The sequence below is a fragment of the Tursiops truncatus genome, chromosome 9, assembly GCF_011762595.2.
Source record: "Tursiops truncatus isolate mTurTru1 chromosome 9, mTurTru1.mat.Y, whole genome shotgun sequence".
Classification (NCBI taxonomy): Eukaryota; Metazoa; Chordata; class Mammalia; order Artiodactyla; family Delphinidae; genus Tursiops; species Tursiops truncatus.
Window position 1 is genome coordinate 103,585,424 of NC_047042.1, and position 13,831 is coordinate 103,599,254.

Genomic DNA, 13,831 nt, shown 5'->3' on the forward strand with positions numbered 1-13,831 from the left:
GCGAGCGCTAAGCGAAGGAAACCACGGAGCCGGGGAACTCGACGATGCGCCCCACGTGCGTCCGCACCCCACGTGCGTCCCACCCCGCACTCCACACTCCGCCCCCGACACTTGCTCGAGCGCGCGCGGCGGCGAGCATGCGCGGCGCGGCCCTGTGCGGCGCGCAGCAGATGAGCATGCGCGGTGTAAAAGCACCGCCCAAGCGATAGAGGCTTCTGCACTCTGGTCAGGGCAGAGCCGGTGAGCATGCGCAGTGTGGCTGCACGAAGGGCGGGACCTGCGAGCATGCGCACTGTGGCAGAGCCGCAGCGGGCTTCCGGAAAATGGTGCTCAGCGTGGGGCAGGACTGGGCCGTTGAGCATGCGCGCTGGCGTGTGACCGGAGCGGCGGCGGTTGCTAGGCAACAGCGAGCCGCAGAGGTGGAGGGTGTCTGCCGCGGTGTGTGTGCAGAGGGCGGGGTCGGTTCCGCTGCAGGTGCTGCCCCGGGTGGAGTAGGGTGGAGAGGTGGGATGGGTTGGGGAGGGCAGGGGAGGGGGCGCCCTGGAGGCGGGAGCGGCCGGGACTGTCCTGTGCAGACCCAAAGGTCCTCGGGTCCCCAGGGCAACCCGCCTACTCCGTGGCCATCCCTTGGGAGGGCCTAGAACGGTCACTGAGAACCACAACCAGCCCGTTACTGAAAGGGGGCCCACGGTTAACATATGCAGTTGACCCTTGAACGAGGATGTGAACTGCGGGGCCCACCTGCAGGCCATACCCGGATTTTCTTCAGTAAATACGTACCGCAGTGCTACACTCTCCCTGGCGGAGGACGGGGGTCGGGTGGAGGCTGATTCTGGGACTTGAGCATCCTGGGGTTTTGGTGAAAACCGGCGGGTCCTGGAACCAGTCCCACGGATACCCAGGGACAGGAGGACTGTCATTCTACAACTGTTTCTGTGCTTCTGGCCAACCTGGGTGGAATCTCATCAAAAATGTAAAACAAGGAATTCCTAAGTTATAAAACCTGGCAACACAGTGTGTCCAATTGTCTTTTAAAAACTTTCTCTGGAGTTCCTGTGTTTTTAACTAGCATGTTTATAAATTAGCTTAAAGTCACTTAGACAAATCGGTAACAATTTTGCCACCACAGTGGTATCTTTTTACCAAGCACTACCTCTTTTAACTAATTGTTAACAATGGAATTTACGAAGAAAAAATATTCCTATTAATTTTAGCTCTTAATACTGGGTAAGGATTAAGTTTCTAACCGTACTGCTGCCACAGACTAATTATATAATTTTGGAGGAGTCAGTAATCTCTGGATATGTTTTCTCCTTTTAAAATGACGTTGGACTAAATAGTTGAAAATAGTTTCTAATGTTGAAATTTAACGACACTACAGGACTTACAAGGGGCACAGTTTTTAAAAGCTCTTGATGTTAAGCCCAGTGGCTTACAGTGTAGACACTTGAGATAAAATTGTCGACTGCAGATAGCTAGCTATGATTATTAAACAATTTTTAGGATGATGCAAACTATATTCTGCCAGGTTGTAGGCATTTTGAAAGTAGAAGATTCTGTTAGTGATCTTTCAGCATTTTAAATACCTTCTACCATTTCTTCAGCCTAGACTGTTGTGATGAAATATTAGATGGAAACTCCTTCATTCTCCTCTTGATGCCAGAATTGAAGGGGAACGGGGTTGCCGTAGAAGCTGTCACCTCACTGCTAAGGGGTCTTGGGGATCTCACAGACTCCTTTCCACTGTGCTTGCTTTCCTCATTCTGCACTCACCCCTTAGGAAGCTCATTCTGTGGGACTAACTGAATGTAGGTGTTGATCCTGAGATACATGTTTGGGATTAGTTTGTCTCTTGTCTTACAATCAAGCCCTCAGCAGTACTCCCTAATTACTCCAGCAGTTTACTGTTCCTCCCTATCCCAATATATTTTGTACTCTTGTCTTCATAAGATATACCCTTGTCTAAAAACTAAAAGGGCCAATTCCAAATTCTTCCACCAGCTTTTTGTGTGTGTGTGTGGCTGCGTTGGGTCTCCGTTGCTGCACGCAGGCTTTTCCCTAGTTGCGGCGAGCGGGGGCTACTCTTTGTTGCGGTGCGTGGTCTCCTCATTGCGGCGGCTTCTCTTGTTGCGGAGCACAGGCTCTAGGCGTGCGGGCTTCAGTAGTTGTGACACGTGGGCTCAGTAGTTGTGGCTCGTGGGCTCTAGAGCGCAGGCTCAGTAGTTGTGGCACGTGGGCTTAGTTGCACCACTGCATGTGGGATCTTTCCAGACCAGGGCTTGAACCCGTGTCCCCTGCATTGGCAGGAGGATTCTTAACCACTGCGCCACCAGGGAAGCGCCTTTCCATCAGCTTTGAAGGGAACTGGATCAAGCATAACTGTTTACAGAGTATCTTCTGTGTAGAAGGACCTATTTTAGATACTTTACAAAGGTTGTCTCATTTAATCCTAACAGTAACCCTGCAAGGAGAGCGTTATTATATCTGTCTTGAGGTGGGGGAACAGACTCAGATATGCTGCGTATCTTGTATAAACAGGTAGAGCAAGATTAGAAGCCATGTATGTCTCTGTTGTGGACAGAGTGAAGTCAGACAGTATTCCTCTTACATCCCAGAGCGTCCACTGTTCCCTTCTCTAAAACATAAACACCTGCTGAGTTCTGGAGTGCCTGTGCTTTTCTTGTACCTGTGGGGTAGCATGTTCATTGCCTGCTCTCTGTCCTTCAAATCCCTGTTTTAATCTTATCCCTTTAAGAGGTATTTCACTTACATTCTCTGATCTTTGTAGTCTGAAATTTTGTTGTATTCACGTATAGTCACATTATATTTAGCAACAGATTGTTCTCATTCATATTAATAGGTTCCCTCCAACTATCAGGAGACCTGCTTGAGGACAGGTGGATCGAGTCACGACCGGCTTGAGTTCCTCTGGGATCAGAGCAGAGAGCTGAGTGCTGTGCTGGTGCGCACTCATCATCATCACTTAGACTCTCCATATTTCTCTTCCCCATAAACTTCATCAGAGATTTTAGGTACACTCTAACGTTGGCCTTCTGTTGGCTTTTTTACAGTAGAAGAATCAAAGAACTGGGATATGAAATGATGATATAATTTGATATAGCCAAGAAACCACTTCTCCTGGGTCAGCATGTTAAAAAATAAGGTACAAAATCCTTTTTAAAACATACACATTGTTTTACTCATGAATATATATATATATATATATATATATATATATATATTTTTTTTTTTTTTTTTTTTTTTTGTGGTACGCGGGCCTCTCACTGTTGTGGCCTCTCGTGTTGCGGAGCGCAGGCTCTGGATGCGCAGGCTCAGCAGCCATGGCTCACCGGCCCAGCCACTCCGCGGCACGTGGGATCTTCCCGGACCAGGGCACGAACCCGCGTCCCCTGCATCGGCAGGCGGAGTCTCAACCACTGCGCCACCAGGGAAGCCCCACTCATGAATATATTTTAATTCAGCTATTTGAAAGTATAAAAAATAGTTTGCAAACCTTGCTTCAGTGAGGAACTGTCAGCTGTAGTACTTGGTGTAAGCATCTCTTAGCTGCATGGAAATTGTATTTTGTATAAGTTTTCACTAAAAAAGCATACACGTAAATGCAAGTTTCTCTTTAGTGTAACAGAAGTAAGCTTTGCCTGGAGTCTAATTATAGTGAAACAGAATGTGCTCAGGCACGCACAGCTTATATACGTCAGAATGCATTTATTCATATTACGATTAAGGCCTTAGTAATTAAGTGAAAAGATGTTACTATGTCGTTAGCATAAATGGTGAGACTGGGCTTTGCTCCCCTGACCTGGGTAATGCTGGGTGAAGCATCCTTTACTACTGGATTTGGTCTGGTGTGGCATCCAGGTTGACTGTTAGAGCATAAGCTTTCCTGTAAATGGTACATTCGATAATGTTCTGCATGTAAGGCTTTTTTCCCCACTTTCTAGGGTCATTCATCTAAACAGGATAACTTAGCAGTCACTGCAGTGGCTTTACAAGATCACATGTTACGTGATCTTCAACTTGGAAATCTTTCAATAGCAGATCATTCTAAGACAAAGGACAAATGTACAAATGTACATTCTTGGACAGAGAACAGATCCAAGTCTCTAAAAAGAAATACAAAAGCAACAATAGATACTGGACTTAAAAAAACCACACAAGGCCCTAAAGCGGAAGATCCAGAAAAAGAATACGTTCTTGATCCAAAACCACCACCACTAACTTTAGGTAAGCTGATCTTCATTCATATTTTGACTTATTAGACCTAAAGAATCTGGTTGAGATTAATAGTACCATTTTCTCTGGTACAGAAATTATTTTAACTTATGATCTTACAGAAAGATATGTCTGTACTGAAGTTTAAAAGTGATAATGGGGCCAATTTGAGTAAGAAAATGAAGATAGTAATGATAAGTAGAGTAAGAATCAGTAAAACAGAATAAAGTAGATATCCATTAATCTACAGTGACATAAATAAATAACTGAAGAAATAAATAAGTAATGGGGAAGGCTCTTTCTTACAGTAGAATGACAACTATAAGTATAGTAGACCAGAACTAGAAATAGAAAATCACCATGTGGTAAAGAGCACACTGATAACAACCATCTGAGGACGCTGGAACTAGCAGGGGAGTCGCGTTGAGACACAGGTCGGGGCACAGCCTCATGGCATTACCCCGGGGACCAGCTCACCACAGGAGAAGCGCCAGCACCTTTACCAAGTGACAAAGTCCAACGCCAGGCTCTCAGAAAGACGCAGATCCCTCCTAGGGCGTTCTCGCCAAAGATGCATCTCCAAATGTAACTCTGAGGAAACCTTAGATGACCCAGGTGGAAGGACATTCTACACAGTTCCTGGCCAGTGCTCTGCAAAAGCGTCAAGAGAAGCAAATAAAGACTGAGGTGCTGTCCCAGATCCTGGGAGGCCAAGGGGACAGGCCAACTGAGCCCTGTGAGTGATCAGGGTCAGAACAAAACGACGTCAGTGAGACAAGAACGACATCCTGCGGGGAGTATAGATTAATCAAGAGCGTTGGATCAACATAAATTGCTAGATTGGACCACTGCACTCAGGGCGTGTAAAATGTGAACATCTGGGGAGGCCGAGTGCAAGGCACATGAGGATTCTTTACACGGTTTTACAACCGTTTACAAGTCCGAGATTATTTTAAACTGCAAAGTTAGGAAAAGAAAAGGTTTTGATTTTTATTTCTTATTTTTATTTTTAGCAAGGGAGGCTGGGAAGTAAGGTCCAGCTGTGTGCCCAGGAGGAGGGGAACAGGCTGGTGAACATGAGCTAGCTTCTGCCATAGATTCAAAGGATAAAAAGTGTTTATCCCTGTGAAGAACAGAGGAAGAATGTTCTTCATGGAGGAGAAGACAGAGGCAGGGCTCTGAGGCAAGAGACCTGGGGCATTTGAGGAGCTGAAATACTGAAATAAGAACAGAGTGGCGGAGCCTGGTGAGCCGGGGTGGAGGAACCGGGAGAGCAGGGAAGAAACGCGAGGGGTCAGATGAGGAGAGGGGCTTGAGGTTTTAAAATTTTTGTTGTGGTAAAATATACATTACATCTGCCCACTCTCACCACTATTATTCAACATATTTTTGGAAGTCTTAGCCACAGCAATCAGAGAAGAAAAATAAAACGAATCCAAATCGGAAAAGAAGAAGTAAAGCTGTCACTGTTTGCAGATGACATGATACTATACATAGAGAATCCTAAAGATGCTACCAGAAAACAACGAGAGCTAATCAATCAATTTCGTAAAGTAGCAGGATACAAAATTAATGCACGGAAATCCCTTGCATTCATATACACTAAGGATGAAAATTCTGAGAGTGAAATTATGGAAACTCTACCATTTACCATTGCAATAAAAATAATAAAATACCTAGGAATAAACCTACCTAAGAAGACAAAAGATCTGTATGCAGAAAATTATAAGACATTGATGAAAGACATTAAAGATGATACAAATAGTTGGAGAGATATACCATGTTCTTGGACTGGAAGAATCAACATTGTGAAAATGACTATACTACCCAAAGCAATCTACAGATTCAATGCAACCCCTATCAAATTACCAATGGCATTTTTCACAGACTAGAGCAAAAAATTTCAGAATTTGTATGGAAACACAAAAGACCCTGAATAGCCAAAGCAATCTTGAGAAAGAAAAATGGAGCTGGAGGAATCAGGCTCCTGGACTTCAGACTATACTACAAAGCTACAGTCATCAAGACAGTATGGTACTGGCACAAAAACAGAAATATATATCAATGGAACAGGATAGAAAGTCCAGAGATAAACCCATGCACATATGGTCACCTTATCTTTGATAAAAGAGGCAAGAATATACAGTGGAGAAAAGACAGCCTCTTCAATAAGTGGTGCTGGGAAAACTGGACAGATACATGTAAAAGAATGAAATCAGAACACTCCCTAACACCATACACAAAAATAAACTCAAAATGGATTAAAGACCTAAATGTAAGGCCAGACACTATCAAACTCTTAGAGGAAAACATAGGCAGAACACTCTATGACATAAATCACAACAAGATCCTTTTTGACCCACCTCCTAGAGAAATGGAAATAAAAACAAAAATAAACAAATGGGACCTAATGAAACTTCAAAGCTTTTGCACAGAAAAGGAAACCATAAACAAGATGAAAAGACAACCCTCAGAATGGGAGAAAATATTTGCAAATGAAGCAACTGACAAAGGATTAATCTCCAAAATTTATAAGCAGCTCATGCACCTCAATATCAAAAAAACAAACAACCCAATCCAAAAATGGGCAGAAGACCTAAACAGACATTTCTCTAAAGAAGATATACAGACTGCCAACAAACACATGAAAGAATGCTCAACATCATTAATCATTAGAGAAATGCAAATCAAAACTACAATGAGATATCATCTCACACCAGTCACAATGGTGTCTTAGTTTCTGCTTTATAAAAAAGTGAATCAGCTATACATATATCCCCATATATCCTCCCTCTTGCATGGTCACAAAGCACTGAGATGGTCTCCCTGTGCTATGCAGCTGCTTCCCACTAGCTATCCACTTTACATCATCAAAAATCTAGAAACAATAAATGCTGGACAGGGTGTGGAGAAAAGGGAACACTCTTGCATTGCTGGTGGGAATGTGAATTGGTACAGCCACTATGGAGAACAGTATGGAGGTTCCTTAAGAAACTAAAAATAGAACTACCATATGACCCAGCAATCCCACTACTGGACATATACCCTGAGAAAACCATAATTCAAAAAGAGTCATGTACCAAAATGTTCATTGCAGCTCTATTTACAATAGCCAGGAGATGGAAGCAACCTAAGTGTCCATCATCGGATGAACGGATAAAGATGTGGCACATATATACAATGGAATATTACTCAGCCATAAAAAGAAACGAAATTGAGCTATTTGTAATGAGGTGGATGGACCTAGAGTCTGTCATACAGAGTGAAGTAAGTCAGAAAGAGAAAGACAAATACCGTATGCTAACACATATATATGGAATTTAAGAGAAAAAAAATGTCATGAATAACCTAGGGGTAAGGCAGGAATAAAGACACAGACCTACTGGAGAATGGACTTGAGGATATGGGGAGGGGGAAGGGTAAGCTGTGACAAAGCGAGAGAGTGGCATGGACATATATACACTACCAAACGTAAAATAGATAGCTAGTGGGAAGCAGCCGCATAGCACAGGGAGACCAGCTCCGTGCTTTGTGACCACCTAGAGGGGTGGGATAGGGATGGTGGGAGGGAGGGAGGTGCAAGAGGGAGGAGATATGGGGATGTACGTATATGTATAACTGATTCACTTTGTTATAAAGCAGAAACTAACACACCATTGTAAAGCAATTATACTCCAATAAAGATGTTAAAAAAAAAGAGAGAAAAAATATACATAACATCAAATTTACCATTTCAACCATTTTTAAGCACACAGTTGAGTAGCATTAAGCGCATTCCCACTGTTGAGCGACCATCGCCGCTGTCCGGCTCCAGGACGTTTTCATCTTCCCAAACTCTGTCCCCGCCCCCAGCCTTGGGCAACCGCGAATTCACTTTGTGTCTCTACGAATCTGACTGCTTTAGGAGCCGCGTATAAGAGCAGTCATACGATACTTGTGCTTTTGTGCTTATTGCTTTTAGCATAACATCTCCAAGGTCCGTTCATGTTGTAGCACTATCAGAATTTCATTCTTGTTTAGGATGGAATACCATTCCATTGCCTGCATATAGCACATTTGGTTTATCCATTCCATCAATGGACACTTGTTTCTCCCTTTCGGTTACTGTGAATAATGCTGCTGTGAACATTGGTGTAGAAATATCTGCTTGAGTCCCTGCTTTCAGTTCTTTGGCGAATACACCAAGAGGAGGAGTTGCTGGATCATATGGTAATTCTATATTTAATTTTTTGATGAAGCACCATGAAGTTTTCAGTGATGCTGGGTATGGAAAGTAAGTTTGGCTGGGACTTGCGTCCGAAGGCAGGTGATGGATGGCAGAGGAGCTGAAGGCCTGTGGGCAGGAGCTGAACCACGAAGAGGGAGCCTGAGGTTGCTGCAGTGCCCAGTGGACACTTTATCATTCTCCCCAGAACTGCTAACAGTGCTAGTTCTGTCCTAGACACGGCATCTCACAGGAGAGGCACAGGCTTGGAGAATGTGACAGTGATTTAGTGACTGTCTTCCATGTGCAGGTACAGTTTACAGAAATGATCGAGCAGCCTCGGAACAGTCACCTGAGCAGGGTAGATGCAAATTAGACATCAGGAAGAGAATCCCAATTTGGAGTAAATGAGTCATTCTTTCAGGAGCTCTTATTTTAAAAATCTAATTATTATGCATATTAGTTACTAATGAGGTTGGACCACATGCTCTTTTTTTTTTTAATGTCTTTATTGGAGTATAACTGCTTTACAATGGTGTCTTAGTTTCTGCTTTATAAAAAAGTGAATCAGCTATACATATATCCCCATATATCCTCCCTCTTGCATGGTCACAAAGCACTGAGATGGTCTCCCCATGCTATGCAGCTGCTTCCCAGTAGCTATCCACTTTACATTTGGTAGTGTATATATGTCAATGCCACTCTCACACTTCGTCCCAGCTTACCCTTCCCCCTCCCCACGTCCTCAAGTCCATTCTCTACGTCTGCATCTTTATTGCTGTCCTGCCCCTGGGTTCTTCAGAACCTTTTTTTTTTTAATTCCATATATATGTGTTAGCATACAGTATTACTCAATTTCGTTTCTTTCATGGCTGACTAATATTCCATTGTATATATGTGCCACATCTTCTTTATCCATTCATCTGTCATGGACACTTAGGTTGCTTCCATGTCCTGGCTATTGTAAACAGAGCTGCAATGAACATTTTGGTACATGACTCTTTTTGAATTATGGTTTTCTCAGGGTATATGCCCAGTAGTGGGGTTGCTGGGTCATATGGTAGTTCTATTTGTAGTTTTTTAAGGAACCTCCATACTGTTCTCCATAGTGGCTGTATCAATTTACAGTCCCACCAACAGTGCAAGAGGGTTCCCTTTTCTCCACACCCTGTCCAGCATTTATTGTTTGTAGATTTTTTGATGATGGCCATTCTGACTGGTGTGAGATGATATCTCATTGTAGTTTTGATTTGCATTTCTCTAATGATTAGTGATGTTGAGCATTCTTTCATGTGTTTGTTGGCAGTCTGTATATCTTCTTTGGAGAAATGTCTGTTTAGGTCCTCTGCCCATTTTTGGATTGCGCCGTTTGTTTTTTTGATATTGAGGTGCATGAGCTGCTTATAAATTTTGGAGATTAATCCTTTGTCAGTTGCTTCATTTGCAAATATTTTCTCCCATTCTGAGGGTTGTCTTTTCATCTTGTTTTTGGTTTCCTTTGCTGTGCAAAAGCTTTTAAATTTCGTTAGGTACCATTTGTTCATTTGTTCATTTTTTGCTTTTATTTCCCTTACTCTAGAAGGTGGGTCAAAAAGGATCTTGCTATGATTTATGTCATAGAGTGCTCTGCCTATGTTTTCCTCTAAGAGTTTGATAGTGCCTGCCCTTACATTTAGGTCTTTAATCCATTTTGAGTTTATTTTTGTGTATGGTGTTAGGGAGTGTTCTAATTTCATTCTTTTTTTTTTTTTTTTTTTCTTTTTGCGGTACGCAGGCCTCTCACTGTGGTGGCCTCTCCCGTTGCGGAGCACAGGCTCGGAACACACAGGCTCAGCAGCCATGGCTCACGGGCCCACCCGCTCCATGGCATGTGGGATCTTTCTGGACCGAGGCACGAACCCATGTCCCCTGCACCGGCAGGCGGACTCTCAACCACTGCACCATCATTCTTTTACATGTAGTTGTCCAGTCTTCCCAGCACCACTTATTAAAGAGGCTGTCTTTTTTCCATTGTATATTCTTGTGTCCTTTATCAAAGATAAGGTGACCATATGCGTGTGGGTTTATCTCTGGGCTTTCTATCCTGTCCCATTGATCTATATTTCTGTTTTTTGTGCCACTACCATACTGTCTTGATGACTGTAGCTTTGTAGTATAGTCTGAAGGCCAGGAGCTTGATCCCTCCAGCTCTGTTTTTCTTTCTCAAGATTGCTTTGGCTATTCAGGGTCTTCTGTGTTTCCATACAAATCATGAAATGTTTTGTTCTAGTTCTGTGAAAAATGCCATTGGTAATTTGATAGGGATTTCATTGAATCTGTAGATTGCTTTGGGTAGTATAGTCATTTTCACAATGTTGATTCTTCCAATCCAAAAACATGGTATATCTCTCCATCTGCTTGTATCATCTTTAATTTATTTTATCAGTGTCTAATAGTTTTCTGTATACAGGTCTTTTGTCTTCTTAGGTAGGTTTATTCCTAGGTATTTTATTGTTTTTGTTGCATGGTAAATGGGAGTGTTTCCTTAATTTCTCTTTCAGATTTTTCATCATTAGTGTAGAGGAATGCAAGAGATTTCTGTGCATTAATTTTGTATCCTGCTACTTTACCAAATTCATTGATTAGCTCTAGTATTTTTCTGGTAGCATCTTTAGGATTCTCTATGTATAGTGTCATGTCATCTGCTAACAGTGACAGCTTTACTTCTTCTTTTCCGATATAGATTCCTTTTAGTTCTTTTTTCTTTTCTGATTCCTGTGGCTAAAACTTACAAAATTATGTCAAATAATAGTGGTGAGAGTGGACAGCCTTGTCCTGTTCCTGATCTTAGAGGAAATGGTTTCAGTTTTTCACCATTGAGAATGATGTATCATGTCTCATTTAAAGCTTGTGTTTCCTTATTTATTTTCATTTTGCATGATCTGTCCTTTGGTGAAAGTGGGGTGTTAAAGTCCCCTACTGTGATTGTGTTACTGCCGATTTCCCCTTTTATAGCTGTTACCATTTGCCTTATGTATTGAGGTGCTTCTATGTTGGGTACATAAATATTTACAATTGTTATATCTTCTTCTTGGATTCCCTTGATCATTATGTAGTGTCCTTCTTTGTCTCTTGTAATAGTCTTTATTTTAAAGGCTATTTTGTCTGATATGAGAATTGCTACCCCAGCATTCTTTTGATTTCCATTTGCATGGAATATCTTTTTCCATCCCCTCACTTTCAGTCTGTATGTGTCCCTCGGTCTAAAGTAGGTCTCTTGTAGACAGCATATATACGGGTCTTGTTTTTGTATGCATTCAGCCAGTCTATGTCTTTTGGTTGGAGCATTTAATCCATTTACATTTAAGGTAGTTATTGATATGTATGTTCCTATTACCATTTTCTTAATTGTTTTGGGTTTGTTATTGTAGATCTTTTCCTTCTCTTGTGTTTCCTGCCTAGAAAAGTTCCTTTTGCATTTGTTGTAAAGCTGGTTTCGTGATGCTGAATTCCATTAGCTTTTGCTTGTCTGTAAAGGTTTTGATTTCTGTGTCGAATCTGAATGAGATCCTTGCTGGGTAGAGTAATCTTGGTTGTAGGTTCTTCCCTTTCATCACTTTAAATATGTCCTGCCATTCCCTTCTGGCTTGCAGAGTTTCTGCTGAAAGATCAGCTGTTAACCTTATGGGGATTCCCTTGTATGTTATTTGTTGTTTTTCCCTTGCTGCTTTTAATATTTTTTTCTTTGTATTTAATTTTTGATAGTTTTATTAATATGTGTCTTGGCATGTTTCTCCTTGGATTTATCCTGTACGGGACTCTCTGTGCTTCCTGGACTTGATTAACTATTTTCTTTCCCATATTAGGGAAGTTTTCAACTATAATCTCTTCAAATATTTTCTCAGTCCCTTTCTTTTTCTCTTCTTCTTCTGGGACCCCCATAATTCGAATGTTGGTGCGTTTAATGTTGTTCCAGAGGTCTGTAAGATTGCCCTCAATTCTTTTCATTCTTTATTCTGCTCTGCAGTAGTTATTTCCACTATTTTATCTTCCCCATCACTTGTCCGTTCTCCTGCCTCAGTTATTCTGCTATTGATTCTTTCTAGAGAATTTTTAATTTCATTTATTGTGGTGTTCATCATTGTTTGTTTGCTCTTTAGTTCTTCTAGGTCCTTGTTAAATATTTCTTGCATTTTGTCTATTCTATTTCCAAGATTTTGGATCATCTTTACTATCATTATTCTGAATTCTTTTTCAGGTAGACTGCCTATTTCCTCTTCATTTGTTTGGTCTGGTGGGTTTTTACCTTGCTCCTTCATCTGCTGTGTGTTTCTTTGTCTTCTCATTTTGCTTAACTTACTGTGTTTGGGGTCTCCTTTTCACAGGCTGCAGTTTCGTAGTTCCTATTGTTTTCGGTGTCTGCCTCCAGTGGCTAAGGTTGGTTCAGTGGCTTGTGGAGGCTTCCTGATGGAGGGGACTGGTGCCTGTGTTCTGGTGGATGAGGCTGGATCTTATCTTTCTGGTGGACAGGACTGTGTCTGGTGGTGTGTTTTGGGGTGTCTGTGAACTTCTTATGATTTTCGGCAGCCTCTCTGCTAATGGGTGGGGTTGTGTTCCTGTCTTGCTAGTTGTTTGACATAGGGTGTCCAGCACTGTAGCTTGCTGGTCATTGAGTGGAGCTGGGTCTTAGCGTTGAGATGGAGATCTCTGGGAGGTTTTCACCATTTGATATTACGTGAAGCTGGGAGGTCTCTGGTGGACCAATGTCCTGAACTCAGCTCTCCCACCTCAGAGGCTCAGGCCTGACACCTGGCCAGATCACCAAGACCCTGTCAGCCACATGGCTCAGAAGAAAACGGAGAAAAAAAAAAAGAAAGTTATCAAAATAAAAAATAATTCTTAAAAATAAAAAAATTACAAAGTAATTTTGAAAAGAAAAAAAAAAAGAAAGAAGAGAGCAGCCAAAGCAAATCCACCAATGATAACAAGCACTATAAACTATACTAAAGGCCTTCCCTGGTGGCGCAGTGGTTGAGAGTCCGCCTGCCGATGTAGGGGACACGGGTTCGTGCCCCAGTCCGGGAGGATCCCACATGCCGTGGAGCGGCTGGGCCCGTGAGCCATGGCCGCTGGGCCTGTGCGTCCGGAGCCTGTGCTCCGCAACGGGAGGGACCACAACAGTGAGAGGCCCGCGTACCGCAAAAAAAAAAGTGATATCAGTCCGGCCTACCTTATAGAATCATGAAAATGAAATAGATATGGGGAATTCTTTGTAAATAAAAGCCTAAAGCATAAATGTAAGATAGTATTCTCCTTGACTTCTGTGCACCCGTAAAAAAGCAGCATTCTAAATATGGTGGAATAAAGTATGCAATGGAAGTGTTTTGCTTTAATATTTGCAAAATAATGTCATTA

At 42.3% G+C, this 13,831-nt stretch overlaps 1 protein-coding gene across 3 annotated transcripts in view; it reads left to right on the forward strand.

The window, feature by feature from the left end:
- Positions 1 to 373: 373 nt before the first annotated feature.
- Positions 374 to 13,831, forward strand: part of RNF32 (ring finger protein 32) — a 38,764-nt gene continuing 25,306 nt past the window's right edge. For all 3 annotated transcript variants that reach the window (XM_073810140.1, XM_073810139.1, XM_073810141.1), the window contains exons 1-3: positions 374 to 474; positions 3,072 to 3,163; positions 3,963 to 4,245. In XM_073810140.1, the coding sequence (XP_073666241.1) occupies positions 3,149 to 3,163; positions 3,963 to 4,245 (298 nt within the window). In that variant the 5' untranslated portion in view covers positions 374 to 474; positions 3,072 to 3,148. The remainder of the gene's footprint in view (positions 475 to 3,071; positions 3,164 to 3,962; positions 4,246 to 13,831) is intronic.